Below are 26,431 nucleotides of genomic sequence, written 5' to 3' on the forward strand. Positions count from 1 at the left end.
AGCCAGAGATCTTGGCTGCTTTCCTGACACAAACACGTCCTAGGCCCAAAGGGAAGTGGTTGCAGAGGGTGACCTTGGACTCTGGTGAACTCCGGCTTTTCCTTTCCCTGCAGGCTGCATTAGGTGATGCAGTGGGAGTCTAGTGCTGAGCCAGGGAGTAAGTTGGTGGTTGGCAGCAGAGTGCCGTGGAGCCTGGCGCTGGTCCTCACTCAGCTCCCACAATGGCTGAGCAACTTCTGCAGACCAGAGAAGAGGTTTTTTAGCAACACCTACCTGTCCCATGGATTCCCAGAGCAGAGCTGAGTGCCTGTCCTGTGAGAGTTGAGCTCCCCCTCGTGCCTGGGCACTGGAACCCTCATTAAAAGAGGTGCCCGGCTTCTCCCTGCTCCGACTTGTTGCTGTTGGTTCTGTGGTGCTGGAGATGACCTGAGGCCATGCCATGGGGCCCTTCAGGCTAAACTAAAATGCAGCATTGGCCTTTCCCCGGCCTCTTGTGACTCTGCTGCAGAGCTGCTCACTCATTGCTGAGTCACTCTGAGGCTTGTGGGAGCTGTGGAAGGAATCAGCCCTGTTTTACAGCTTGTTTGGGGTTGGATGCATGCTGTTCAAAATGCAAACGGCTCCTCTAACACCGCTGTCCTCTTCTTGTCTGTGGATGGCAGCTGTGTGCAGGCAGATCCCTGCCAAGTGTCTTCTAGTGAGGGTCAGCTGCTCTTCTCCCTGTCCCTGGGCATAGGGACTCCCTCCAGCTTGAGGGGCACCTCTGTCCACAACATATCCAAAATTCTTCAGTGTGTTCATAGAAAGTGTGACTGCTCATCAGCATTTCATACTTGATCTGAGTTTTGCATTAAATGTGTGTCGTGTGCTGTGGAGTGTTTGTCACTGCTGGGATGAAGGGAAAAGCTGATTTGAGTTCCCAGGGGCACTCTCCTTGGAAAGCCACTTGAGCTGGAGCTCAGGTGAGACTGCACACGTGCACCCGAGCAGCACCACAGCCTCTCCTACAGGAGTGCTCAGGGGCAATGGTGGGTGAAGGGATGGTGTGTGCAGAGGAGGATTTGGCCAGTCCAGGGGGCTGTGATCTGATCACTGAAGTGTGCTCGTGGAGAGCACTTCATTCTCCTGTTCATCCCCAGGGAATAAAAGTGCAGAGTGTGGCAGGGCATGGGCGCTGCTCTCCCCTGCACGGCTTTCCCACCTGCTCACCTGGCCAGGCCTGGAGTTGCCCAACCCCTTGTTTTTTGCTTTCTCTTTCATCCTCTCTTTCACATCACCCTTTTTCTCCTCTGTTTCCTTTCTCACCTCACTTGTCCTGGGGCTACCCAGTTCACAGATGGGAGGTACTGGATTTACTCTCCCCGCCAGCGCAGACTCCGAACTACCTCGCGTTCCTCTGGGATTGTAAGTGACCACGCCAGCACAGCATGTAGGGGAGCAGAGCTGCAGCTTTGAAACACTGGGGCCAGCACCCCATTTCTCTAACAGCTGGGACTCTGGATTGAGTGGCCATTAGGAACCAGTCCAGTAGAAATGGGGGAATCATATTGAAATGACACCAGAGGATCTTCTTGTAGGATTGAGAGAATCATGAGCTCTGTCCTCCTTTTCTGCAGACTGGTGACACAGGTCCTACCCTGGGATGGACCATAGTGTCACCCAGCCCTTGGGAAAAGTGAGAGCAGTGAGGCCCTGGCACAGGTTAACCAGAGAACCTGTGGTTGCCCTCTCCCTGGAAATGTCCAAGGTCAGACTGGATGGGCTTGATGCAATCTGGCATAGAGGAAGGCATCCCTACCCATGGCAAGGGGGGATACTGGGTGACCTTCCAACCCAAACTGTTCTGTGATTCTAAGTTCCAGATCTGGCCAGAGAGGCAGTGTGGCCTCTATAGGTGATGTCAGGCTCAGCTCCCTCAGCCCAGGAAGAGGGTTTTAAAGACACCATTAAGATGTTCTAAAGTTTCTAAAACTCCAGGTGCAAACAGAACTGTTTTGGCTTGTGGGGAGCAGCTTATAAACCAAATGAGGCAGGAGCTGGTGCTGAGTTAGGGCTAGTTTCAGCTCTCCAACTCTTCTCAGCATCACCAGTGTGCTCCCTCCTCACTGAAGGTGTTCTTCGAGCAGGGAGGATTTTCCTTTCCAAAAGATGCAGGGAGGCAATTGAGCTTTTAGGGGTTGAATCTAGAGTTGAGATAGTTCTGGGGTTTAGCATTCACCTTCTCAGGCTTTGGGAGACCTGCTGCCCCCGGGAGTGGTGGCAGTGCTGCCAGAGCCTTGCTGGTGCAGCCTGGTGCACCCATTGGGGTTACAGGCAGGGTGCATGGGGAAGCAGGGGCAGGAATGTGCCCCTGGCAGTGGCTGATGGCATGAGGAAGGTGCTGCACTTCTGTGGGCAAATAGGCAACTCCTGCAGCTCCTCCTGCCCCTCAGCTGGGTTTGGCTGCTCCAGCACTGGGAGGGGTAATGCCAAGCACTGGATGCTCCTTTATCTCCCGCAGCTCCCCTCACACATCCAAGCTCCGAAAAGGCTCTGAAAGAGACTGGCTGGAGCATGTGCTTCAGTCAGGATGGATGAACCATTATGGATGATAAAGAGGATGTGGGACAAGCTTGATGTGGTGGGGAACTTTCCTGTACCTCTGACAGAGCCCTTTGAGAAGCTCCAGACAGGGGTTTCTCAACCTTCCTTTCTCCCAGCAGTCTCTGCTAATGGAGCTGCATTTACTGAAGGGTTCAGCATGTGGAGCCCAGTGCTTCAAAGCTTCTCTGGCTTCTTGTAGTTCCTTGTACATTGTAGACTGTCATGCTCAGTTCCTGGGCTGAGAACATCACAGGCTTCTTCCAAGCACCCAGTTCTGCTTCTTTTCCTTTGCAAATGCCAGGCTAGATCAAAGGGGGTAGTTTCTGCTCTGTGGGAGCTCCCCTGGAGACAAAAGAGCCCATTTGCAATGTAAATGCCCCACCACCACCCCGAACCCTGGAAGCAGAGACCAGCCCTTGAATCTGTGCTGTGTCAGCAGAGTGTATCTTCTCACACCAATGCCCAATGCTGTGATAACTGTCCTCAAGGCACACCTTCTTCCCCTCATTCTTTCCAGGATCCAGTTGTGTTTTGCCTCCTGTGTTGTACTTGTTCCCATCACCCCCCTGTCCCCAGAATCTCAGCAATAACTGTTTCCTTTCTGTGGCCACCATCCACCATGGTCTCACCCCAGTTCCGCTGCCTTCTGCAGAGAAGGAAGAAGACACAGCAAATAAATCCAGTTTCCCTGTAAAAGCCTTCCTGGACATCAGTTTGTAGCATGCACAGGGCTCTGGAAACGAGAGGGTAAGAGCTGGTAGCGAGTAGCAGGAACCCCGAGCTGTCACTGCTCTTAGGTAAGTCACTTCCCAAATCTCTCAGTTTCTCTGGAGCTAGGTGATGCCACGGCAGGGAGGTGAGGTTTCCCTGACATCTCAAAAGCTCTAAAACTCTGTCCTTACAAGAGGAGAGGTTGTGCCACCCCCACTGCATCTGGCACAGGTCTCATGTCCAATTGGCAGGGAGCAGGTATGTGCTGAGGATGAGGAGGGCTTCTCTGCTGAGAGCTGGCTCTAGGCTCAGTGCTCTCCCTCCCGGTGGACAGCGGTTCTTACTATATTGTTTCCTACTCTTTTTATTTTCTCCTTTTATTTTTTCCTCTTCTCTCCTTTGCTCCCTGCTCTGCTGCTGCTCTCCCTGCATTCTCCCTGCCGTCTCTGGCCACTCTGGCAGCCGACAGACGAGAGGAGTTGGGTTTACTCCCCGCTCCACTATAGCGCTCAGCTCCACTCTGTCTCCGATGAGGAGAGCGATACAGTAAGTGTCCAGCAGCCGTGTGCCGGGTGCCCGCTGGGTCGAGGTCGGAGTTTGTGCTCCCTCTGCAAGGTCAGCTTGGCCTCTGGCAGTATGGGGCTCCTGCATGGCTGCAGCAGAGCCCAGCTGCCTCTCAGGTCAGCCTTGTGCTGGCAGAGCCCTGGCCTGCTCAGCAAGGGCTGTGGCTTATTCCCAGTTGTTTGGTGCAGGGAAAGCTTTGGGGAGCTCCCATTTTCCAGACATGTTGCCATTTCTGGAGGATGTAGAACAGCCTCCCTGGTTATGCTGGGGAGTTGGCAGGACACAGACTTGACTGATGTGGGCACCAGTGTTGATCCTCTTTCCCATCACAACCAGAAAGACATTGAGAGGCTGAAGCATGTCCAGAGAAGGGAGTGGAGCTGGGGAAGGGGCTGGAACACAAGTGTGATGAGGAGCAGCTGGGGGGGCTCAGCCTGGAGAAAAGGAAGCTCAGAGGAGAGCTCACTCCCACAACTCCCTGACAGGAGGATGCAGCCAGGTGGGGGTCGGGTTCTGCTTCCAGGGAACAAAGGACAGGACAAGAGGAAACAGCCTCAAGCTGTGCTAGGGGTGGTTTAGGTTGGGTATTTGGCAAAATTTCTTGACTGAAAGGGGGTTGTCAGGTATTGGAACAGGCTGCCCAGGGCAGTGGTGGCATGACTGTCCCTGGAAGTGTTCAAACGACGTGTGGCCTGTGGCACTTGAGGACATGGGTTAGTGGTGAACACAGTGGTGGTGCTGGGCTGATGGCTGAACTTGGTATTCTTGGAGGTCTTTTCCCACCTTAATGACTCCATGATTCTGTGACTCTCTTCTCTCTGCCTCTTGCAGTAATCTCTATGCAGACACAGAAGTCCCAGAGAGCAGTGATTCCCTCTGCAGGTCGATGTGTTCCCTTTTCGTTGATGCAGCCATTCCAGTGGGATGGGGAAGAGCTTGCTGACACCAGTATTGCTGCACTGCAGGATCCCGGGCACTGCGTTTCAGAATGAAGCAAAACTATAACCATGTATTTCTACTTACCCCAGACGTGGGCAGCAAAGAAACCACCCGCTCACCCGCAGCCCCCAGCAGAGAACTCCAGCTGGGTGTAGAGAATCCTGGGTAGTAACACAGTGTTTTCCAGACGTGCACTACCGCAGCTACCTATCCATGTGTGATACTGTGAACCTTTTTAATTTTTTAATCATGTATTTATTTCTTTTATCTTTGCACAGAGACAGCACAAATGTGCTTTTTAAAACATTTAGTTTACTGCACCTTTTTTTTTTTCTTTTTTTTTTCTTTTTCTTTTGGTCATATATTTGTGCATCAGAAAGGAGCATGAGACTTCACTGAAGAATGGGTAGGAGCACATTGCTGGGGAGGGCAGGGAGCAGAGTGGCTTCATGTGAGGCAGCAGTGTGGTCTGATCAACTGAGGGAGTCAGGAGATTTAAGGCTGTCCAGACTCTGCCACGGTTTTTCCAAGTGGCCCAAGGTGAGTCACTAAACCACTCTGTGCCTCGGTTTCCCCCGTGCTAATGGGTGCACAGTACCTGCTTCCGTTACAGCACTTAAACCCTGGGATGAAAGGTGCTATGAAAATGAAATGTATTAAAGGCCATGGAATAGAATTGCTCCCATGTTACCATAGTCCAAAGTAACCATGCCAATTCACTAGGATCCAAACTCTCTAGTGACTTCTCCTGTCTGTAACACTGTGCGGGGCAGCACACAGTTCCTGGTGACAGTGACATGGACTCCTCAGCTCTCCCCGAAGTCATGATGGGTTCCACCTTCACCCTGTGCTGCACTGCTGAGCCACCCCTCCCTCTGTGCTTGGAGTCCACACTTCATCTGACCGGCCGCCGCTGCTCCAGACCCGCGGGCATGGACACATGGGAGGTCCCAACCCCGGCCACGTTGGAGGGCAAATTCTCCACTCTGCCCAGCCCACGTGGGGCTTGTCCACACCCTGCATCCTCCTGGAGCCACTCAGCCCTTCTCGTGCTCATGGGTGTACCCTGGGGTCACGGACACTGGGTTCACACACCGCCTCTGCCCCTCAGGGCAGGCAGGGAGACAAGGGCACATCCACACACTGGAGGCAGGAACGGGAGCCTGGCTCTGCCACGGAATTGTGCCAGCCCTGCTGTGCTCATGGACTCTTGGACAGAAAGCTGGGTGGCTGGGGTGTTGCCTGGGGTCACGACTGCTGGTGGAAATCCCTTCTGCGGGTGTCTGAGAGGGTTTGCTTTGCGAAGGCTACGGGCTATAGGTGAGAGAATTTTATGTCGCGGGGTAGTGTTCAGGCTCATCCATCAGCAGGATACATAGCATAGTCTGGAATCCAGCAATCCCATCCTCATCTCCCAGAGAGAAAACAGGAAATCCTTTAGACCAGACGGAGACAGGTCTTGTTCGTGTGCTTTATGAACCTCGCTTGAGAAAGAGGGTTCAAATGTCTTTATTCCCTTTACAATCTTCACTGTCCTTGGGATTCCATGTAGCGGGGTGGGGAAGCGGGACCCTGCTCTCTCAGGCCTCAGTCCCCACAATCTGTCTTCACAGTAGCACTCAGGAGCAGTTATGTTGGGCCCCAGAAGGTAGCTGGCCTGATGGGAAGCTCTTCCTTCTGTATTGTACTGAACGTAGTGAGAATCTTCAGGAATTGATGGTTTTTTCTTGCACAGAATACAGGACCTGGACTTCCCTTCCCTGCCTGTAGATGCAGAAGGCTGTGAGTTGTGCTTCTTGGGAGCACAGTCTGGGGATTGTGCAAGTTGCTGCTGTTCATGTATCCATGTATTTACCAAACAGTCTATCAAAAGTCTCTCAAGAACTGTCCTCTTTCTGTTGCTGCTTGGCAGCTCATTCTCCCAGCTGCAGCTCCTGCCCCATGTGCCACCTGCGGGGCGCTGCAAGCTGGGGGAGCTCAGGGGTTGATGGAGGGGAATGGGAGCTGTGCAATACCTACAGCTTCACCTGTGTTTGGGCTCAAGGCAAGGGGCTTCAAAAAGCTAAAAATTCAACCTCCTTTTCTTCCAGCAGTGTGTATAGAACAGCCAGAGGGAGACACATCCCTGTTGCAGCTGCTGGGTGCTGTGCTGGAGGAGGGGGGGTCTGTAGGGGAACTGGGGTGGGCTCGAGCTGTTCTGGCCCAAGGCCCTGCCCTGGGGCCACCTCAGTCAGGGGCTGGAGGGTTTGGCTTTATAGGGACTTTGCAGCCACCTGAAATCAAGCATCTTTTTTGAGATGGTTTAAGCATCATTGATGGAGATTTTATTCCTTCCCCTCATTTCTAGGGGGTCCCTAAATTTGCTTGGCCTCTGTGCAGGGAGTGTCCCAGAGAATGAGCCTTGTGAGCTGGAGCTGGGCATGGGTCCTGAGGGGGTGAACCCAGAGCTCCTGCAGCATGTTCAAAGAATTGTCTTCCCTTTTTGAGATGATCCTTGTGCAGTTCTGTAATGCTGGACCATTTGGAGCACGTCTGGATGGGGTGGGGTGGTCCTGTAAGAGGACAGGCAAAGGCTTAGAACAGCTTTGTCAAAGGGACAAGGAGGAACCTTCCTGTAGGCAGATGTTGATCTGAAATGGAAATGGCCCCTGTTCAGGCTGGCACAGTCCCTGCTGTGTCACCTCCTGTCCCAGCAGCTCAGTGCTGGGGAACTGTTCAGCCTTTGCTTCCCACGGAGGCTGAAAGGACCTTGGATTTTTAGAGCTCATTCTTGGCCACCTCTGCATGGAACTGCAGGGGAGCAGCAGAAGCTCTGGAGCATGTCAGAGGCACTGCCAGTGCTGCCTGGGCAGGAACAGCACTTACCCATGAAAAAGAGCAGCCTTGGTCTGAGTGTTCCTCCATCTGCACTTCAGCTCTTTCTGGAACCTGAGTTGCTGTTCTCTGCCAGGCTCTTGAAAATGAGCCAGCAGGTGCTGTCCGGGCTCTCCATTATCAAAGGAGGCACCATGAGTCTTGTATCTGAGATCTGACCCTGCAGGACAGCCCCTTCCCACATAGGTCTGTGTGCCACTGCTGTCCTTCATCCCCATCGTCCCAGCCGGGATCTCAGACTCTGCGGGACATACCCTGACCATTGCCTGGTGCTGGGGCTGCAGGTGAGTGCTCCCTGCCAGGTAAGGGGCTGGCAGGAGAAAAGGGGCATCTCTGTCCCTGAGTTTGCAGTCTGGCTCCTGTAAAGGCTCTGGGGCAAACCCAGGAGCTCATAGAGAGACCCTCAACGCGCAGAGGGGATGCAGCTTTTGCCTGCCACCGCCTCTCTGGCCACGTGTGCCGAAATTGCACTCTGGGGAGTTCTTTAGTGAAGCCAGAGCACTCACAGGCCTTGATCCAAGGCAGGCAGAGGTGTTTGCAGGGCTCCACATCGCCCACCGCATTCCCCCTCTCGTTCCCAGCCACTGCTCCAGTGCTTCCCGAATGGACAGGGAGAAAGCCAAGGCTGAGGCACCTTGGGTCATGACTGAGGGTTTTTCTGTCCATGTCTACATGCGCCAGGTCTGTCCTGGTGGCTGGCCTTGTCCCCACGCGTGTCCCGGGGGATGTCCCCGTGGACGTCTCTGTTCCCACACATGCACCGTGTGCTCAATGTACGGCAGAGGGGCCGCGGACGCTGCGACCGGACGGGCAGGCCGGTGTTGGGGTGTTATCCCGTCTCTGTTCCGGGGACTCGAGGCCTGGGCGCTTTTTTTCTTTTCTCGGTTGTTTTGAGGGGTTTTCCCCGCCTTCTCCGGGGAGCCCCTTTCCAGAGATGTGTACCCCGCTCTGATAAAGCGTTCTGCAGTCTGTTCTGTGCTCTGCAGGGTCTCCGTCTCCTCTGTGGGCGCCGCGCGGGCACGGCCCGGGGCGGGGGGAGGGGCGCGGGGCGGGCCGGGCGCGAGCTGCCCCGCCCCACACAGGGCTGCCCTGCGCACGCCTGTCTGCGCCGGGGCCGCTGGTGGGGCGGGCTCTGCGCAGGCGGACGGCGGCAGCCCCAGGTACTGAGGCCCCGCGAGGCCCCGGGGCGGAGCCACCGCTGCCGATGGGCTCCGGGTCGCGCAGCCCGGCCCGGGGTGGCCGCTCGGAGCGGGAAAGGGACCGGGACCGAGGGAGGGAGCGGGGCCGCGATCGGGGGCGCTCGCGGTCCGGGAGTCGCGGGCGGCGGCACCGCAGTCGGAGCAAGAGCCGGAGTCGGGGCCGACGCCGGGAGCCGAGCTCGGGGTGAGTGAGCACCTGGCGCTGTGCTGTGGGGAAGCGGGGCTGGTGTGCCGGGACCCGCGCGGCTCCAACCGGCCGCTGTCCCCACCCTCGGACCCGGCGGGGGACGGGAGAGCCTGCTCGGTCCCGCCGATCTCGGGCAGCGCCGGGTCGAGGGGTCGGTCCCGGGCGCTGTCCGTGACACCGGGGCGATCAGGGGTGGGGGTGCAGGTATCCTTCGCTGTCTCGGCTCTGCCGGTGGCGCCGGTGCTGGGCCGGGCTCCCCTGCGGCGCAGAGACGCTCCGTGCCCGTCACGGCCGCGGCCGCCTCCCTCTGAAGCCCGGCTGTGTCCCCCCAGCTCGGATTCCGGCGATGAGAGACAAAAATGGAAGAAGAAGAAAAGAAGCAGCAGCCGGGACCGGCACCGTAAGGACCGGAGGAAACAGCGCTCACGGTCCCGGGGCCGCTCCTCCGGCTCCAGCCCGGAGCACGGGCGGGACAGGGCAGCGCGGAGCCGGGAGCGGCGCCGCAGGAGGGATGGATCCAAGTCCTCCGTGTCCTCCGTCAGCTCCCCCTCCCCGCCGCGACCCCGGGGCCGCGAGGAGCCGGGGCAGCAGCTGAGCCTGCAGGAGCGGCTGAGGCTGAGAGAGGAGAAGAAGAAACAGGCGGCTCTGCTGAAGGCCCTGGAGACGCCCGAGGAGAAGCGAGCACGGAGGTTAGCCAAGAAGGAGGCCAAGGAGAGAAAGAAGCGGGAGAAGATGGGCTGGGGTGAGGAGTACATGGGCTACACCAACACCGACAATCCCTTCGGGGACAACAACCTGCTGGGCACATTCATCTGGAGCAAGGTGAGCTCTGCTCTGTCCCTACAACCAAATGGAACAGGCAGGGGGAGTCAGGGAGATATGTGCCTTAGGTGAGGTCTGTGTCCAGGGCAAGGAGATAAGAAGATGGGTCGAGGGCAGGAGAAGGTCTTGGAGCTGCTGGGAGCTCCAGGCTGAGTGCTGAGTATTATTTACTGGGTCAGGGACATGGAGATGTTAGTGGGAAAGCAGCACTTCTGCTATAGGAATGTCAGGGAGCTGGGTTAGGGAGAAGGCATGGGAGGAGAGGAGGCTCTGGGGCTCCAGAGCTCCAGAGCTCCTTGCAGTGGCTACAAAGGCTCCAAGAGAGCTGGAGAGGAATTTTACAGGGACCTGGAGGTGCAGGACAAGGGAAGTGGCTTCCCCCTGCCAGAAGGCCAGGTTAGGTGGGATGTTGGGAAGGAATTGTTGGCTGTCAGGGTGGGGAGGCCCTGGCACACTGCTCAGAAAAGCTGTGGTAGCTCCTGGATCCCTAGAAGTTCCTAAGGCCAGCTTGGATGGGACTTGGAGCAATCTGGTGTAGTGGAAGGTGTCCCTGCCGTGGAAGGAGGTAGAACAAGATGATCTTTAAGGTCCTTTCCCTCATGAGTCTGTGATACCGTTGTGCTGACACTCACCTCACTAGGCCAAGTGGGCTATGTGGGCTGAGCCTGGGTTTGCTGAGGGGCTTCAGGAGCAACATTTGAGTGATTTAGGGACCTTCAACAGGATCAGTCCTCACTGGAGCAGCAGAAATGGATGAATGCAGTAGAATTTGGTGGCCAGTGAGGGGCTGTGGAGGTCCTTAGGTTCCACAGCTTCCCTTGGCCATTCTGTTTAAGGCACTGGAAAAGAAAGGGATCAGCCATCTGGATGAGAAGGACCTGAAGGAGAGGAACAAGCGAATCCAGGAGGACAATCGCCTGGAGCTGCAGAAGGTGGGATAAGATGTCCTTTCCATGTCACTGTCTGACAGAGAGCCCTGGTTACAGCCTGGTTCTCTCTATCCCTTACTGGGAAGTCCCCATTTTCTTCTCTTGGGTGTGTTCAGTGTGTTGGATTGTGGGGGCCATAGAACAGCTTCTGCTGTTCCTTTGGGGAAGAAACCTCTTCTGTTGGGGTTGAGCCCAGGAGGTGCTGAGGAAGACAATGCCAGGTCACAGCACTGAGGCACTCAGTTGTGCCTCTGTCCCCTGTCTCGCACAGGGCTGGCAGTGAGCCCAGGATACCTTGCCCTGCTCGCTCCCTGCTCGCCAGGAGCAAGGGCTGATGGCAGGAGCCAAGGTGGCTCAGGGACAGCTCATGTCATGGCTGTGTCCTCAAGTAGGTGTCTGTAGTGTCTGCACAGTGGCCCATCCACAGTGGCCTCACAGCTCTGTCACCCTGGGCAGGTGAAGCAGCTGCGCCTGGAACGGGAGCGGGAAAAAGCCATGCGGGAGCAGGAGCTGGAGATGCTGCAGCGGGAGAAAGAGGCAGAGCACTTCAAAACCTGGGAAGAGCAGGAGGACAACTTCCACCTGCAGCAGGCCAAGCTGCGGTAGGTGTGCATCTGCTCAGAGCCAGGCCTGGCAGGGAGCAGAGGATAGCACTGCTCAGTGTTCCCCACTGTCCATCTGTTCTTCTCTCTTCACCAGGTCTAAGATCCGAATTCGGGATGGGAGGGCAAAACCCATTGATCTTCTGGCCAAGTACATCAGCGCAGAGGATGATGACCTGGCCGTGGAGATGCATGAGCCCTACACCTTTTTAAATGGCTTGACTGTCTCTGACATGGAGGACCTGGTGGAGGACATCCAGGTGCCTGCTCTGCTGCCCCTCTGCCTGGGCTCAGGGCTTCTCTGCCAGCTCTGCTTTCCTGCCCATGGTGGGGAGCAGGTGCCTGATGTGTCTCCTGTCTGCAGGTGTACATGGAGCTGGAGCAAGGGAAGAACGTGGACTTCTGGAGGGACATGACCATCATCACAGAGGATGAGATAGCCAAGCTCCGCAAGCTGGAGGCCTCTGGGAAAGGAGGACCAGGTGAGCAGAGCCTGGTATGGGTGTTGGAGACTGTGAGTGGTGTGTCCCGTAGGGCACAGGGTCTGCCACGTGTTCTCAGGCTCAGAGAGGCTCTCTTGGACCTGCTGGATGGAGGCAGTGGGTCTGGCAGCTGTCCCTGGCCGGGGTCCAGCCTCCTGCTGTCGGCAGAACCGGGCTGAGTGCAGCTGAGTGCCCGGAGACTGACCAGCTGCCCTCACCTGTCCAGGGGAGCGTCGGGATGGTGTCAACGCCTCGGTCAGCTCCGATGTGCAGTCTGTGTTCAAGGGGAAGACATACAACCAGCTGCAAGCTCTGTACCAGGGCATTGAGAGCAAGATTCGGGCGGGAGGGCCCAACCTGGACATCGGGTACTGGGAGAGCCTCCTGCAGCAGCTGAAGGCTTACATGGCTCGGGCCAGGTGAGAGCAGAGAGTGGGGGCAGTGCAGACCCTGCTGTGGGCAGAGCTGGGGAGGCATAAACCCAGTTGGTGGAGGGAAGGGGGGAGGGTGTTCTACCTTTTCTGAGATGGATGGTTTTCAAGAGGGCAGCAGCACAGGACACGCAGTCCTTTCTGCAGTGGTGATGTTTAGTGATGTCTCCAAGAGGGAACTGAACTGGGGCTTATTCAGCCCAAAGCCATCCAAGCCCAGCAGGTTTCTGCCCATGGAGGCTGGTGTCACAGCTTTGGGCAGTGGGAGTGAGGCGACTCTGCTGGGCAGGACCCGACGGCTCCTCTCCTCTCTCAGGTTGCGGGAGCGGCACCAGGACGTGCTGCGTCAGAAGCTGTACAAGCTGAAGCAGGAGCAGGGTGTGGAGAGTGAGCCACTCTTCCCCATCATCAAACAGGAGCCGGCTTCTCCCAGCGACAGGTGAGCAAACACCTGGGTCTATCCCCGGGCACAAAGGCAGTCCTGTGCCCTCACCCTTCCCAAGGCAGAGCTGAGGTGCGCAGCAGCGAGGGTACCATCCCCGTCCCAGTCCTCTCTTCTCCCTTACATGCAGGCTGGATCCTGAGGAGAGCCTTGAGGCACAGCCAGGGCCATCCTCAGAGCCAGAGGCAGAGCAGGACACGGAGGCCAAGGGAGAGGCGGAAGGAGAGGCCGTGCTGATGGAGGAGGATCTGATCCAGCAGAGCCTGGATGACTACGACGCGGGCAAGTACAGCCCCCGGCTGCTGGGCCCCAACGAGCTGCCCTTCGATGCCCACGTGCTGGAGGCCGAGGAGGACACGCACCGGCTGCTGCTCCTGCGCCAGCAGCTCCAGGTGACAGGTGAGGTGTCAGCTTTGCAGCCTGCCTGGCATGGAGGGTGTACAGTGATTGGGGGTGCAGGGCTGAAAGGGACACTGCCCTTGGGAAAGGGCAAGAGCTAGATCTGGGGCAGGCCCCCAGAGCTGACCTGGCAGAGGATTGGCCCTGGAGCAAAGGGCACTGTGGCCTGGGCAGGAGCAGAGAGATAGTGCTGAGGCTGCTGGTGCTCCCTGGGGGACCTGCTCAGTACCACCAAGGTGTTTGGGTGCAGACTGGCAGGAAGGGTGTTTTGGTTGAGTTTTCCAGCATAATTCAGCCCACTGCCCACTCAGAGCCTGCAGGGCAGCCCGTGCATTCCCCTGTCCAGTTCTGCATCTTCTGCACGGCTGCTCCTTCTCTTTGCATGCCTTGGAGCAGTGTTGCGTGGCCCGGGCCTGGCTGGCACTGCAGAACCTGATGTCACCTCTCCTCCACTACAGGTGATGCTTCTGAGAGCACCGATGACATCTTTTTCCGTAAGGCCAAGGAGGGCATGGGCGCGGACGAGGCACAGTTCAGTGTGGAGATGCCGCTCACGGGCAAGGCCTATCTGTGGGCTGACAAGTACCGGCCCCGCAAGCCCCGCTTCTTCAACCGTGTGCACACAGGCTTCGAGTGGAACAAGTACAACCAGACCCACTACGACTTCGACAACCCCCCACCCAAGATCGTGCAGGGCTATAAGTTCAACATCTTCTACCCCGACCTCATTGACAAGCGCTCGACGCCCGAGTACTTCCTGGAGGCCTGCCAGGACAACAAGGACTTTGCCATCCTGCGCTTCCATGCCGGGCCACCCTATGAGGACATCGCCTTCAAGATCGTCAACAGGGAGTGGGAGTATTCCCACCGCCACGGCTTCCGCTGCCAGTTTGCCAACGGCATCTTCCAGCTCTGGTTCCACTTCAAGCGTTATCGTTACCGCCGGTGAGGGGCTGTTCAGCGCCCTCGGACACCTGTCAGGGTGGGCAGGGGCTCCCATCCCACAGCACAGACACTGCTCCGTGGATGTCCCCAAGGCCTGGCCCAGCACTGGGCATGTTCCTGGGACTTTTCTCTGTCTTTGCATCTATCATGAAGGACCCTGAGACTTAAGTATAAATAAAATAAGGGTTGTTTTAGCCCTGAGATCCTGGGCATGGGCACCCCCACTGCTCCTGCATGACATCGTCAGCCAGTACCAGACTGGGCTGGCATTGGGAACTCTCTTGGGGACTAGGTATGCTTGGGGTGGGGTGTTCTCACCCCTGTGTCTCAGGGGTCTGTTACCCCATCCCCACAGAGTTGGTCCCGTGTGCTCCTTGCCCCACTCTAGCCCCCTCCCAATCCCAACACCTCCCCTTACCAGTGCCAGACCAGTCCAGCTGCTGCTCCCCAGCTGGAGTCACAGGACCCCTGACTTCAGCAGCCTAGCGCTGCCCTGTGTCTTGCTTCCTTGAGGGGCCCTTCACATTCCCCGGGGCCCCATTCCTGGCACGTCCTCCCCTGGGATCTGCCTTCCCCAGCCTGGGAGCACTGCCACATCCTTCAGTCCTGGCTGTGGCATGGGAGGCTTTAGTGCTGCCAGACGCCTGCTCTGATGGAGCGGAGGAGAGGGATACTGGTTGGGATATTTCCTTACAGGGGAAAATCCGGATTCCAGAGCCTGCGGTCCCTCCCACAGCATGCCTGTGAGGCTTTCCCTGCCCTGGGCAAGAAGCAGCTGCATTCCCCAGTATCCTGTTGATGAGTTGGGGGGTCCAGAGGACCTCTAGTGATCTTCAGATGGGTTTGGGGCACCTTAGGGGCACTTCCGGCACTTCAAGGTTGAGCTGGGACTCACTGGTGTTGGTCCCACCAGATGATGACCATGGGCACAGCCACACTCCTCTGGGATCACCCCACATGGCTCCATGCCCACAAGCCCCCAAACCCCAGGGTATGTCCACCCAGGCAGGCAGGATGGGATGCTGGTGAGTAGTGCCCAGGGGTGCAGGAGACCTCTGCCCCGGCTTCACGGAGAGGTCATTTCCTGCCTCCATCCATGCTCTCCCCAGTACAGGCCCATGGTGCAGGGACTTAGGGGGCTGCCCAGCTCCCTCAGCACAAGGCAGAGGCAACCCTGCTGTGCAGGGGCCTCCAAGGGCTTGGGAGTTGCCCCATAGCTCAGGGAAGTTGCCTTGTCCTGCTCCTGGCTCCACTGGCTCTGCTAGCAGGATCCAGTCCCAGAGCCATTGTGGGAGCTGGTGTTGAGGAGGCTCCCATGCCTGCCCTGGCCATCCACACTTGTGGGGCTTGTCCTGCCTGCAGATTGGGGTGGGGGACCCCAGCTGCCTTGGTTCTGCACATGGATACCCCCTCCCCTTCCCACCAGACATCCCCAGGGCCAGCAGCTGCACCGGACATATTCCCTGGCCTCTCCTTCCTGTGAGTTATTTCCAGCTGCTGCCTGTGCAGGGAGGTTTCAGGGCTTAGTGCAGGAAGTGAGTGAAGGCCTTGCCAGGGAGGAGGAAACCAGAAAAAAACCCAAACCCCAAAGCTGGTAGTTCGTGCCCTCCTTGCTCAGCTGCCAGGCAGTCTCCCTCCCCATAGCCCATCCCTCTCCTTCCTAGACAAACACACAGGTGGGGGAACTCCCCCAAAAAGTCACTGAATCTCCAGCTGGAACAGGGTCTATGTCTTCTTCCAGACACTGCGTTTCACTGCACGTCTGACTCCAGGCCCTGGATGGGGTCACTGAGCAGGCACAGGAGCCTGAGCCCCGAGAGCTGCTGCAGCCTCGGGCCATGTGCCGGGGCTGGATCCGCCTGAAGCCCCTGACGGCTTTTTCCCGAGCTGGCTGCTCTCAGTGCTTCTAGTCTACATCTCCCCTGCGTTTCGGGGGAAGCTGCCACGGTGCAGACCCGAGCCGCGCAGGGGCACACAGCGGCTGGGCCGGTTCGTGCCCGGGCGGGGCAGTCGGGTGGAGCTGCCCCGTGTCCCATCATCCGTGAGCGCAGCCGCTCCTGGGCACAGCCCGGCCCCACCCGGGGCAGCAGCGGCTGCCGAGCCCCGCGCGTTTCGCTGGCGGTGGCGCCGCTCCTGCTCCAAGCACACGGGGCCAGCCGTGATCCAGCTCTGCGGGCTGGCCCTGCCTTCCGCCCCGGCTTTTACTGCCGTAATCTTTGCTCCAAACCAAGGGACAGCGGGATGATGGGCTCTGCAGCCCCTCACTGCCGAGCCAGTGCGAGGAAAATCTGCCTGGGCATCCACCTGAGCGCCGAGCCGCTATGCCCTTTGCTTGCCTTGACGAGATGTCCCCGCATCCCCCGTGGCCTCGGGCACTTCCAGCTCCTCGGAGCTGAGGGGGACGCCGCGGCCAGAGCCGAGCTCTGCCCTCCCCGAGGAGCAGCAACGGAGGCTGTCGCGTCCGGAGACCATGGGAGGGAACACTGCCTGGGGACGTGCCACCCCAGCTGGCCTGGGGTAATGACAGGGCAGCGACATCCCGATCTCCGAGCTGCCGGGCTGGGAAAACCCCCGGGAGGCGAAGCCCTCCAGGGAGGCAAAGCCCTGCAGGGCAAGGACAGCCGTGGCTGCGGGAGCACCCAGAGACCCTGGCCCTCGGCCACCCCTGTGCCCAGAGGCGCAGCGGCCTCTCCCTCCTTGTGTCCCGGGTTCGCTGCGGGCTCGGCGGGGACTCCCCCTCTGTTGGACGATACCCCCTCCTCAAGGGCGCCCGGGCAGGGACTCGCTCGAGTAAACAAGTGAGTAACGGGAGCCCAGCCCCGACACGGACCCGACCGCGGGTGCCTCCGCCAGGGGGGCTTTGGGCGCCGGCACCGGGGGTCTGTACTGGAGGGACGCTGCCGGGTCGCTGCCTGGGCCGGGGGCGATGGGGCCGGGGGGCGACTCCCGCCTGGAGGCCCATCTCGAGCAGGGAGGGAGCGGAGAGGGACGGGGCCGGTTCCGGGGGGCGCGGCGAGCCCGGCCCTTCCCCCGCCCCCCGCGGAGCTGAGCCGAGCCGGGCTGAGCAGAGCCGAGCCAGGCTGAGCAGAGCCGATCCGGGTGGGCCCCGCCGGCAGCGAGGTAGGGCTCGAGTCTGCGCGGGGAGGGAGGCGTTGGAGGGGGCAAGAGATACGGGGCCAAGAGAGCTGTGAAGGACAAAGAGCCCAGAAGATTGGGATGGACGGACAGAGAGACCTGGATGGACGGACAGAGCCTGGGATGGGCAGGCAGACCGCAGGGCTGGGACGAACGGAGGGGCTGTGCGGGACTCTTGGGGCTCTGTGTAGGGCGGTCGGGGCTCCGGGGGCTCCCAAGGCTCTCGGGGTGCTGGCAGCCGGCTCAGCCGCCGGGTTCGCACACAACCCCGAGGATCGGGTGTGTTTCGGGGCAGGGGAAGCAGAGACCCCATAGTGGGGGACGGACACATGGTGTTCCCGCTCCCTCCACTGTCTGTCTGTCCCCGGGACCGAGGGTCGTGACCGGCATATCTTCGGCTTCCCGTCGGAACCAGAATTTGCTTTCGGGGCTCTCCCGCCGGGACGGGTCCTCCCCGCCCGCCGCCGCCCGCCCTCATGTGCCGCTGGCTCCTCCGGGAAGAGCCGGAGAAGGGCCAGGAAAGGCTCAGGAAAGGGCCGGGAAAGGAAGGGTCTATTTCGGGCTGTCGTAGTGGGCGGCGCAGCAGCCTTGAAGCCCTCGAGATGCCGCGACCCTGCGGCCGGGGGAAGCCGCGGGACGGGGGCTCTGGTGCCCCCAGGGCTGCCAAGCCCCAGATTCTGCACTCCAGGGCACCCGGGTTGATCCTCCAGCCACCGCCTGGCCGGCTCCGGGGCCCTGGAGATAGGAATGGGATGGTGCCGGTTGTTTCTCAGTCAGCCGAGAGGTTGGGGACCTCTGCCCTGGACCACAGCAGGGACAGGCGAGGACAATTACGGTGCCTGGCAGGAACCATCCCGTGTGTCACTGCTTCCCCGGAATGTCCTCTGTCCTGGATGTCCTAGGGTTGTCCCTGCTCTAGACTAAGCCAACTTCTTCAGGAGCAGGTCCTTGTGTTGGTTGTAGGTCCAGGAAGGAACACTGATGCCCTGCTAAGTCCTTATCCCCATGGCCTTTCCTGTCCCAGCTGATGACCTCGACCCGATCTGCTACCCTAGAGCCCCAGTCTGGAGGGATGTGGCAGTGGGACCACATCCATCCCTGACAGGTGACCCATGGGAGCACCTGCACCAGGGGCATCAGGCTGTAGAGATAGAAGAGATCATGCAGGGAAAGTCATTGTCCTGAAGAAGTCCAGCAAGCAGAAACTGGCCATGCAAGGGATAAATGCAAACACCGTGCAGCATCTTCTGCACGGCTGCCCTGTGACTAAGCACCATATCCAGTGGCAGACCCCAGGTCAAGGGTACACATGGGGCATGGGGGGAGCCACTGCTGTCTGGTTTGGGAGTCCCTTTCCAGGTGTGTGGTGCCTCTCCCTCTCCCCTTCCAGTCCCCACCCCTTGATCTTGTAAGCCCAGTCCAGCCCCCATGCCCAGCCCAGCCTGAGGAAGCCTGTGGAAGCAACGAGCTGGGGCAGAAGCTGATAAGGAGCAGCCTCCCACACTCCCCATCTGCCTTTTCCTCACTCCCTGCGGATGTGGCCAGGGCAGGAAGCAGTGCCCAGCAGAGGCAGGGCAGCCTTGATGCATCTGCAGCAGGACCCAAACCTGCAGGATCAGGTGCTGCCAGGAGCCCCATTAGTGCCTGCACCAGCCCCTCACACTCCACTGCCAGTTCCTCACAGCCTCCAGCAGAACATTTTAGAGCCAGCTCCTCTCCTCCGGGATTTTACCCCAGCACTCCTTGCCAAACCCTTGCTCCCAATGGCATGTCCATTTTGCTGGGTCCAGAACCCCAAACCTGAGCACAGAGGGTCAGCTGGGGAAGTCCCTGGGCTCAAGCTTTCTCTTCTGCAGGACCTGCTGTCCCCACATGCATCCTCCTGCAGTGGCTGCCTGTGATGGGGGGGGGGAAATGGCAAAGGGGGACCCTCCACCCCTACATGAGCCCCTTCCTGGAGGCACCCCTGGTGTGTTCTGGCACAGCAGGGCTTCCCTCTCTCCCAGCCCTTCAGCTACTCAATGGCCCCTTGTAAATATTTGATTCCTTCTAAGTGCTGTGCTCAGATGAGGCAGCTCTGCACAGGGTGGGGGTCCCAGCTGCTCAGCCCCTGAGCCCAACTAAGAGTCCTCCAAGCACCTGGGGTTCCTGTCCAGGCCAGAGTGGGCAGTGGATGAGGGTCCAGGTTGTGTCTGCATCAGGGCAGGAGTTGAAGGAAGAACAGGTAGGCGATGTAGGTAATGGTGGGGTTTGGAGCTTCTGGGGCTGCTGCCTCCTTGCCTGGCCAAGGTACCACTGCAGGGAGACCCCTCCCCACTGGACACTGTAGGGAGGGGTCACACCCTGCCAAAGGGAGCCAGCGAGCAGCCAAGAGCATCTGGTGGCTGTGAGTACCCAGGTAACAGGGACAGCAAGGCAGCATCGCCCCATGGGCTTTTGGGCCCCAGTGAGCACCCTGGGACAAGGGGGACAGGTTTGGGGATAGCACCCTGACAGTGTGAGCAGATACCATGGCAAGGGACGGCTGGAGTGAAACTGGTACACCAGGCACTTGTGTGGCATCACTGTGGGGCAGGGGTGACTTTGTCACCTCTCAGAGGATGTGGGAAAGGCTGGTCACTCCTCAGGATCTTAGAAAGTCATGCTGAGGCCTCACCACGTGTCTGCAGGGCCAACGCCTCCAGGCCGACGCGGTCCCTGGGGGACCAGTGAGAACAAACAGCAGCAAGTTTTCACTCTTGGCTCATGGAAAAAGCTTGGCCCACCCTTGCAGTGATTCACCAGCATGCTCTGCCAGCCCCCCACACCAGGACAGGAGAGAGATGGGGACAGGCCACCACCACCATCCCTGGCCCCTTCTGCACTCCCCAGGGCTTCAGGTCCCGTGACACGGCCAGTGGCGGGGCACGGGCAGGGTGCTGTGCCCTGGGGGGGTGCTGGCACCCTCACCCCGTGTGCTGCTCGCTGGGATGAGGCCCCAGAGGATGTAGCAATGCCTGGCCTCATCCCAGCCCGGCTGTGGGATCAGTGTGTGCCTCTCATGTGCAGAGCAGCTCCCAGCCCCGTGGCTGCCCTTGCACCAGAGGCTGGAGAGGGGCTGGTGGCTGAGGGGGGTCTGGGTGGGGGACAGAGCGTGGGGACCCAGAGCCAGGCCAGTGATGGACCAATGGTCAGGGCTGGCAATGATGAGAGTTGGTGTGAGTGACTTGTGTGAGTAACCTGGGGACAAAAGCCAGGTGGCAGTGCCACCCTGCACATGGGAGGAGCACCACAGTGGGGGCTTTGCAGGGGTGCCTGTTAGGGTAGGGCTGGACATACCACTGGGCATTCTACTGGGGCCACTGGGCTGAGGATTGTGTCAGCCAGGAGGGTGGGCTGGGACAGGTGGAGTGGCAAGAACATTCACAGACTGGAGAAATGGGTCCCAGGAGGGGAGGAGGGGTCTCGTCCCTGCAGGAGTCTGTGTCCCCAGGTTGTCTAGTCCCCACTATTGCCATGCCTGTGTCCTGTCCCACATCATCCCACTTGGAGCCTGGACTAATTTGCAATGGAGGGTCATGTAGGACCAGGAGTTGGAGTTAATGAACCTTGTGGGTCTCTTTCAACTCAGGATACCCCATGATTCTATGATTTCCAGATGCTTCTCAGCCCAAGTGAGGCAGAGGGGCACTGACCAGGCTGTCCACCACCACAGCCATCCCTGTTGCACCCTGTCACAGCCACTGACCTGGTGACAAACCCACAGCTCCCACTGTAAGGGATCCTGGGAGGGCAGAGCAGGTCTGTCACCCACACTGGCTGTGGTTTGGCAGGGGTGCCAGGGTTGCAGCACAGCCTCAAACCTGTACCTCAGGTTTCCCCAGCACACTGGAGGAATGGAGCATCTTCACAATGAGCCAGGGGTTTACACTCAGGGATAGGGAGGGTGGCAGGATCATGCCCTGGTACGGCCACTCTGTGCCTGCATCCTTCAGAGTGTGTCCCCCAACAGGATGGAGGGTGATGGCCCAGGGATCTCTGGCTATGTCCCAGCCCCCGAGGGGAGGAGGGAGCCCAGCTGTCAATGCTGAGTTTCCCCCAGCTCCCACTGTGCTGGGATTCAGCCTCGTGGCTGCAGCCCCGCATGGCTCATGGCTGGGGACAGTTAATCCCTGCAGCTGCAGGGCTGCAGCCCTTGGCACCCACTGCAGATGTGCCTTGAGCCGGCACAAGCCGGATCCTGCCCTGCTGTCCCCCTCCATGGGCTGGGATTCCACCACGGTGTCCCTCTCCATAGCCCCTCTCCCATGTCTGCAGGCTCAGGATGGATGATGGGTGGGCTTGGCCATGGGGAGCAGACCTAAATTCCTTTTGTTCCCCCTGCAGGGCAAGGCGGAATTGGTGCTGGAAGCTGCAGGGGGCTCCAGCCATGGAGCGGAGCCGGGAGGGTGCCTGAGGCTTCTGGAAGGAGCAGGAGGGGGTGCAGGACATGGAGCCCCTCAACAGCAGCATGGCCAGGCAGGCGGACTCGTGCTTTGGGGTGTTCAATGCCAGTGATGGCCGTGCCAGTGCACAGAACAGCATTGCCTCACCCTGGTTCTCCACAGCCTTCGGCCTCATCGGCCTCTGTTCCAACCTCTTTGCCCTCTGCGTCCTGGTCAGCTCCTCCCGCAAGCTCTCCAGTCAGGCCCGCTCCTCCTTCCTCATCTTCCTCTGTGGGCTGGTGGTCACAGACTTCATGGGGCTGCTGGTGACAGCCTCGGTCATCATCCCTTACCATTTCACCAAGTTCTCCTGGGTCAAGGTGGACCCTGGCTGCCATCTCTGCAACTTCCTCGGCTTCTCCATGGTCTTCTTCGGGCAGTGCCCACTGCTGCTGGGGGCCACCATGGCCGGGGAGCGGTTCTTGGGCATCAACCATCCCTTCTCCCGCTCCACCAGCCTCTCCAAGCGCCGTGCCTGGGCCATCGTGGGGCTGGTGTGGGGCTTCTCCTGCTTGCTGGGACTGCTGCCGGTGTTTGGGCTGGGGCGGTACACGCTGCAGTTCCCCGGCTCCTGGTGCTTCCTCACCCTCCTGCCTGACACTGGTGATGTCGTCTTCTGCCTGCTCTTTGCACTGCTGGGCATCCTCTCCGTGCTGCTCTCCTTCGTCCTCAACACCATCAGCGTGGTCACGCTCTGCCGCGTCTACCACGACCGCGAGTCGGTGCAGCGGCGCCGGGACAGCGAGGTGGAGATGATGGTGCAGCTTGTGGGCATCATGATTATCGCCACCATCTGCTGGATGCCCCTCCTGGTGAGGCCCCTGTCCTGGTGTGCCCCATCACCACCCCTCCATATCCCTCCTGAGTCTTCATGTCCCCCCTGTTCCTCCTTGTGGGGCCTCAGTCTTGGTGTGCTCACCCCACTTCCCTCCATGTCCCTCCTGGGGCTTGGTGTCCCCCACCCTTCATAGGGAGGTCCCAGCTTTCATAGTGTCCCCTCCATGTCCCTGCTAGTAAGGTTCCAGGTCTGGGGGTGTCCCCTTGGTAAGACCTCCCCTGCCGGTGTCCCCTTGCCACCCCTACACCCCAAGCTGAACCCTGGTGACAGGCAGAGCAGGTGCTCCCCAGTGCCCCAAGCAGGGCCAGGACTCCTCCAAAGGGCTCAGGGCCTCGACCTTCATCACTTCCCCACTCTGGAGCAGCTCATGGATCCTTCACTGACATTTTGTCCCCTTCTCCCCCCAGATCTTCATTGTCCAGGCGGTCCTGCAGCACCCGCCTGGCCAGGCACGGGTGCTGCCCACAGACACGCAGGAGATGCTGCTGATCTACATCCGCATGGTCACTTGGAACCAGATCCTGGACCCCTGGGTCTACATTCTGTTCCGGCGGGCCGTGCTGCAGCGTGTGTACCCCCGGCTGCACCCTCGGCCCTCCATCGTCTCCCTCACCCCGTCCCTGCCCCGCAAGCTCACCGCTGGCTCTGTCCTGCAGTAGCAGCCCTGGGGACAGACACTGAGCAGGGGGACATGGCCACCCCCCCATCCCACCCCCACAGTGGATCCTCATCACTTGCACCCAGAGGCTTCCCCCCACAGCAAGCTCGATAACCAAGGGGCTGTCAGGGGACACAGGGCTGCTTCCCCCTCCCCATCCCCAATAAAGCACAGCTCATGAAGCTCTCGGTGTCCGCTGGGGGGGGCCACCCTGAGGGACCACAGGGAGGGTACCTGGGGAGAACCCACCTTGCTGACAATCAGAGCAACAGCCCTTCTCCAGTCTCTCCTTTAATGAGCCACAGCCACTGCCTACCACATTTGGGGGGTGTGTAAGGGGAATCCTCAGGAAGGTGGGTGGGTTGGGTGCTTTCTGCCCCCCAACCCAAGGGACAGATCTAGGTGCTGCTCAGGAGGGTGTTGGGGGCAGTACGGGGACCCCCACCAGCACCTCAGCCCCAGAAGGGGTGGGGACAATGGGGAGGGGACAAAAGTGAGGGGCAACACCTGTCCTCCAGCTACTCCTTATCCCCGTTGGGGTGGCAGACGGCTGCCCACACCTCGGCCACAAACTCCTGCGGGAAGGCGAACTCGCCCAGCACTGAGTCCAGCCCCTGGGCAAGCTGGGCTACGCTGGGGCTGCCCTTGGCCGCCTCCACCATCGTCGAGGCTGTTGGGGAGAAGAAGGAGGTCAGGGCCAGTGTGAGGGGCTGGGGCAGGAGCAGGGGAAGAGGCAGGAGCTGGGTCAGGAGGAGGAGCTGGGTCAGAGCAGGGGCTAGGGAAGGGGCGGGGTAGGGGCAGGGGGCAGGAGAGGGGCAGGGCAGTGGTAAGGGGTAGGGGCAGGGGCAGCTCTGGATCAGGGTCCAGGCTCCCTCCTCACCCAGCTCGCTGTCGCGGATGCCCATGTAGCTCTCCAGCAGATCGTCCACTCGCCGGGCAGCTTCTTCCTCGGAGGGGCTGGGCTGGGGGTGAGGCGCCCGGGGGGGTGAGTGCCAGGCAGCATCGGGGGCACCCAGGGGCACGGGGATGCTTATCCCCACCCTGGCACAGTGTGAGCAGCCATAGACTCTGGGTGGGGGCTCGGGGTGGGCCTTACCCCCTCCTCCAGCACAGCCGGACCCTGTGTCCGCAGCCGCAGTGTTTCCTTCCCACTGGCCATTCTGCCTTCACCTGGGGATTTACCTGTCCGTGTCCGCTGCCCGATCATGTCTGTGCCCCAGTGCGGGGGAATGAGGACACAGGCAGGACCTGGCATCCCCAGCCCCTCGCTGCTCACTGCCCGGCCAACCCCCGGCCCCCCAGGGGCACAGCAGGGTGAGCCGTGTGTAGGACGGGGCAGGTTGTGTGTCAGGGACACCCAGGGGTGCAGGGTGGGGATGCTCGTGGTTATAGGGTGCTCACAGATGCTCGAAACAACACAGAGCAAGGGGGTGCCCACAGTGGGCATGAGCAGGTGTGGGGACCCTCTTGTGGGTGCCCCAGGGCTGGGAGTTGCAGAGGGGTGCACAGAGGAGCAGTGAACCCTGGGAGGCACTTGGTCACCACAGAGGGGCTGCAGGGCCACAGGGTGCTGGGGACGGTCCCAGGGTCCCCAGGGCAAGAGCAGGGGGACCTTCCCAACTCACCAAAGGCCTTTTTGGGCTGGACCAGGCGGAGAGTGAAGGGCTGAGCCCGCGGCAGCTCCCGTAGCATCCGGGCCACCTCGTAGTGCCGGCAGCCCACAATGGTGTGGTCGTTGATGGCTTCGATGCTGTCTCCCACACACACTGTCTGCAGCCGGTTGATGATGCTCCCCTCCTTGATCCTCTGGGGGTCACGGTGGGACAGGGACACGGCGACCACATGGCACAATGGGGCAGTCAGACACAGCCCCCATCCCAACCCACACACAACCACCTCAGTGGTCCCGTGCCCTTTTGTGGCCAGGTCAGGCAGGGAAGCCCTCCAAAACCTCCCCGTGGCAGGGGAGACCCCCAGGGCCAGGGTGGACCCAGGGAAGAACTGATGTGGGGAGCCAGGGAGGAGCCTGGTCCCAGGGAGGGGATGTGCAGGGGATGTCATCTGCAGGGCCACATTCCGCAAGGCTGCCCCAGCCCCAGCCCGGTCCCGGGGTTCACCTTTATGAAGGCGTAGCCAGCGCCGTTGTCTGTGATGGTGAGGCCAAGCGCATCCTCTGTCTTGGTCACCTCCACCTCCTTCGTCTCACCCCGGACATGGGCGAAGATGAAATCCTCCAGGCCAATCTGTCCCCCCAGCAGCTTCTGCATGTCCACTTTGTGCGTGTTGAGCGTGCAGAAGAGGATCTGCCCCGGGGAACCCCGTCAGCAGGGACTGGGGATGCCCCAGTAGGGCAAGAAGTGTCAGGGGAGCCACAGCCAGTTCAGGGGGATTCGGTCAGATCTGGGCACTGCTAGAACAGAGAGGCCCAGGGACCCCCAGCCTGCTGGGGACCCTTTCACTGTCCCATCCCTGTGCACCTTTCCACAGCTCCAGGCAGCTGGAATTAGCCAGGGAACTGGAAGCCATGGGTCCCTGCCCACATACAGGGGGAAAACTGAGGCACAGAGCCCCCAAGGCCTCCCCAGAGGAGCTGATATAACCCTGAGGCCACAACACTCTTCCAGAAAATTTTGGGGACTACATTTGCAAGCATCTGGAGAGCTGTGGCAGCACAGGCCACAGACAGAGCCACAGGGTGGGTGTCCCTGCCTGGGGCATGAAGACCCCTCCCCAGGCCACAGCCCCTCACCTCAGTGGGCGAGATGTCGAAGACCTCGGCGATTTTGGCGTAGAGCTCCTTGACGTTGGTGAAGCCCTCGATGCGCCCTGTGGGGCTGCCGTGGGCCAGCTGCGTGTGGAACACCAGCCTGGGGCGGGCGCGGGGAGCCCGCGGGGCTGCGGGGCCGGGCGGCTGGGGGGTCCCCAGCTCCTGCCCCACGCCGTTCTCCATGGGGCCGCCCTCGGGGGGCTGCCGGCCGTGCCTGCCCGCCCGCTGCATCCCTGCGGCGCTGCTGAATTATGGATGGGGCTGGCTCCTCGCCGGCCGTAAGGTGATCCCCGAGCCCGGAAACCCGAGCCGGTGGCGCAGGTCACCCGCGGGGATCGGGTGAGCTCTGCCACGTAGGAAGAGCCCCTGGCAGGCTGGAGGTGGGAGAGCAGCCGGCCCAGAGCCTGCACCAGCACATCCTCCCCAGCTGGGGCTGCGTGCTGCAGCGATGGGCTCGGGGC

General features: G+C 60.0%; 4 protein-coding genes across 13 annotated transcripts in view; 3 read left to right on the forward strand and 1 right to left on the reverse strand.

The window, feature by feature from the left end:
- The window catches only part of PIP5K1C (phosphatidylinositol-4-phosphate 5-kinase type 1 gamma), a 52,451-nt gene extending 43,802 nt beyond the window's left edge, over nucleotides 1-8,649 (forward strand). For 6 of the 7 annotated variants that reach the window (XM_063403081.1, XM_063403082.1, XM_063403083.1 and 3 more), the window contains one exon: nucleotides 114-8,649. In XM_063403081.1, the coding sequence (XP_063259151.1) occupies nucleotides 114-143 (30 nt within the window). In that variant the 3' untranslated portion in view covers nucleotides 144-8,649. The remainder of the gene's footprint in view (nucleotides 1-113) is intronic. The other variant, XM_063403085.1, reaches the window with a different exon arrangement.
- A 158-nt stretch (nucleotides 8,650-8,807) lies between these two features.
- On the forward strand, nucleotides 8,808-14,319 carry CACTIN (cactin, spliceosome C complex subunit). 2 transcript variants are annotated; one of them, XM_063403088.1, is made up of 10 exons: nucleotides 8,808-9,054; nucleotides 9,390-9,879; nucleotides 10,716-10,811; nucleotides 11,265-11,410; nucleotides 11,508-11,670; nucleotides 11,775-11,892; nucleotides 12,119-12,311; nucleotides 12,640-12,762; nucleotides 12,872-13,164; nucleotides 13,623-14,319. In XM_063403088.1, the coding sequence occupies exons 1-10, from the start codon at nucleotides 8,876-8,878 to the stop codon at nucleotides 14,111-14,113; spliced, it is 2,292 nt and encodes a 763-aa protein (XP_063259158.1). In that variant the 5' UTR covers nucleotides 8,808-8,875; the 3' UTR covers nucleotides 14,114-14,319. The 2 variants fall into 2 exon arrangements, with proteins under 2 accessions (XP_063259158.1, XP_063259159.1); XM_063403089.1 differs by having other exon boundaries at nucleotides 8,809-9,054; nucleotides 12,896-13,164.
- A 1,987-nt stretch (nucleotides 14,320-16,306) lies between these two features.
- TBXA2R (thromboxane A2 receptor) lies at nucleotides 16,307-23,375 on the forward strand. Of its 3 annotated transcripts, none has more exons than XM_063403094.1 (3): nucleotides 16,307-16,907; nucleotides 22,390-22,519; nucleotides 22,953-23,375. In XM_063403094.1, the coding sequence occupies exons 1-3, from the start codon at nucleotides 16,351-16,353 to the stop codon at nucleotides 23,202-23,204; spliced, it is 939 nt and encodes a 312-aa protein (XP_063259164.1). In that variant the 5' UTR covers nucleotides 16,307-16,350; the 3' UTR covers nucleotides 23,205-23,375. The 3 variants fall into 3 exon arrangements, with proteins under 3 accessions (XP_063259164.1, XP_063259163.1, XP_063259161.1); XM_063403093.1 differs by having other exon boundaries at nucleotides 16,767-16,907; nucleotides 21,610-22,519; nucleotides 22,953-23,374; XM_063403091.1 differs by lacking the exon at nucleotides 16,307-16,907 and adding an exon at nucleotides 17,071-17,229 and having other exon boundaries at nucleotides 21,610-22,519; nucleotides 22,953-23,374.
- A 139-nt stretch (nucleotides 23,376-23,514) lies between these two features.
- Nucleotides 23,515-26,370, reverse strand: GIPC3 (GIPC PDZ domain containing family member 3). Its single transcript, XM_063403098.1, has 6 exons — nucleotides 25,953-26,370; nucleotides 25,321-25,506; nucleotides 24,829-25,009; nucleotides 24,300-24,412; nucleotides 24,084-24,165; nucleotides 23,515-23,873 (listed from the first exon to the last, which is right to left on the reverse strand). The coding sequence occupies exons 1-6, from the start codon at nucleotides 26,199-26,201 to the stop codon at nucleotides 23,722-23,724; spliced, it is 963 nt and encodes a 320-aa protein (XP_063259168.1). The 5' UTR covers nucleotides 26,202-26,370; the 3' UTR covers nucleotides 23,515-23,721.
- Nucleotides 26,371-26,431: the final 61 nt, after the last annotated feature.

Source organism: Prinia subflava, chromosome 8, assembly GCF_021018805.1.
Source record: "Prinia subflava isolate CZ2003 ecotype Zambia chromosome 8, Cam_Psub_1.2, whole genome shotgun sequence".
Classification (NCBI taxonomy): Eukaryota; Metazoa; Chordata; class Aves; order Passeriformes; family Cisticolidae; genus Prinia; species Prinia subflava.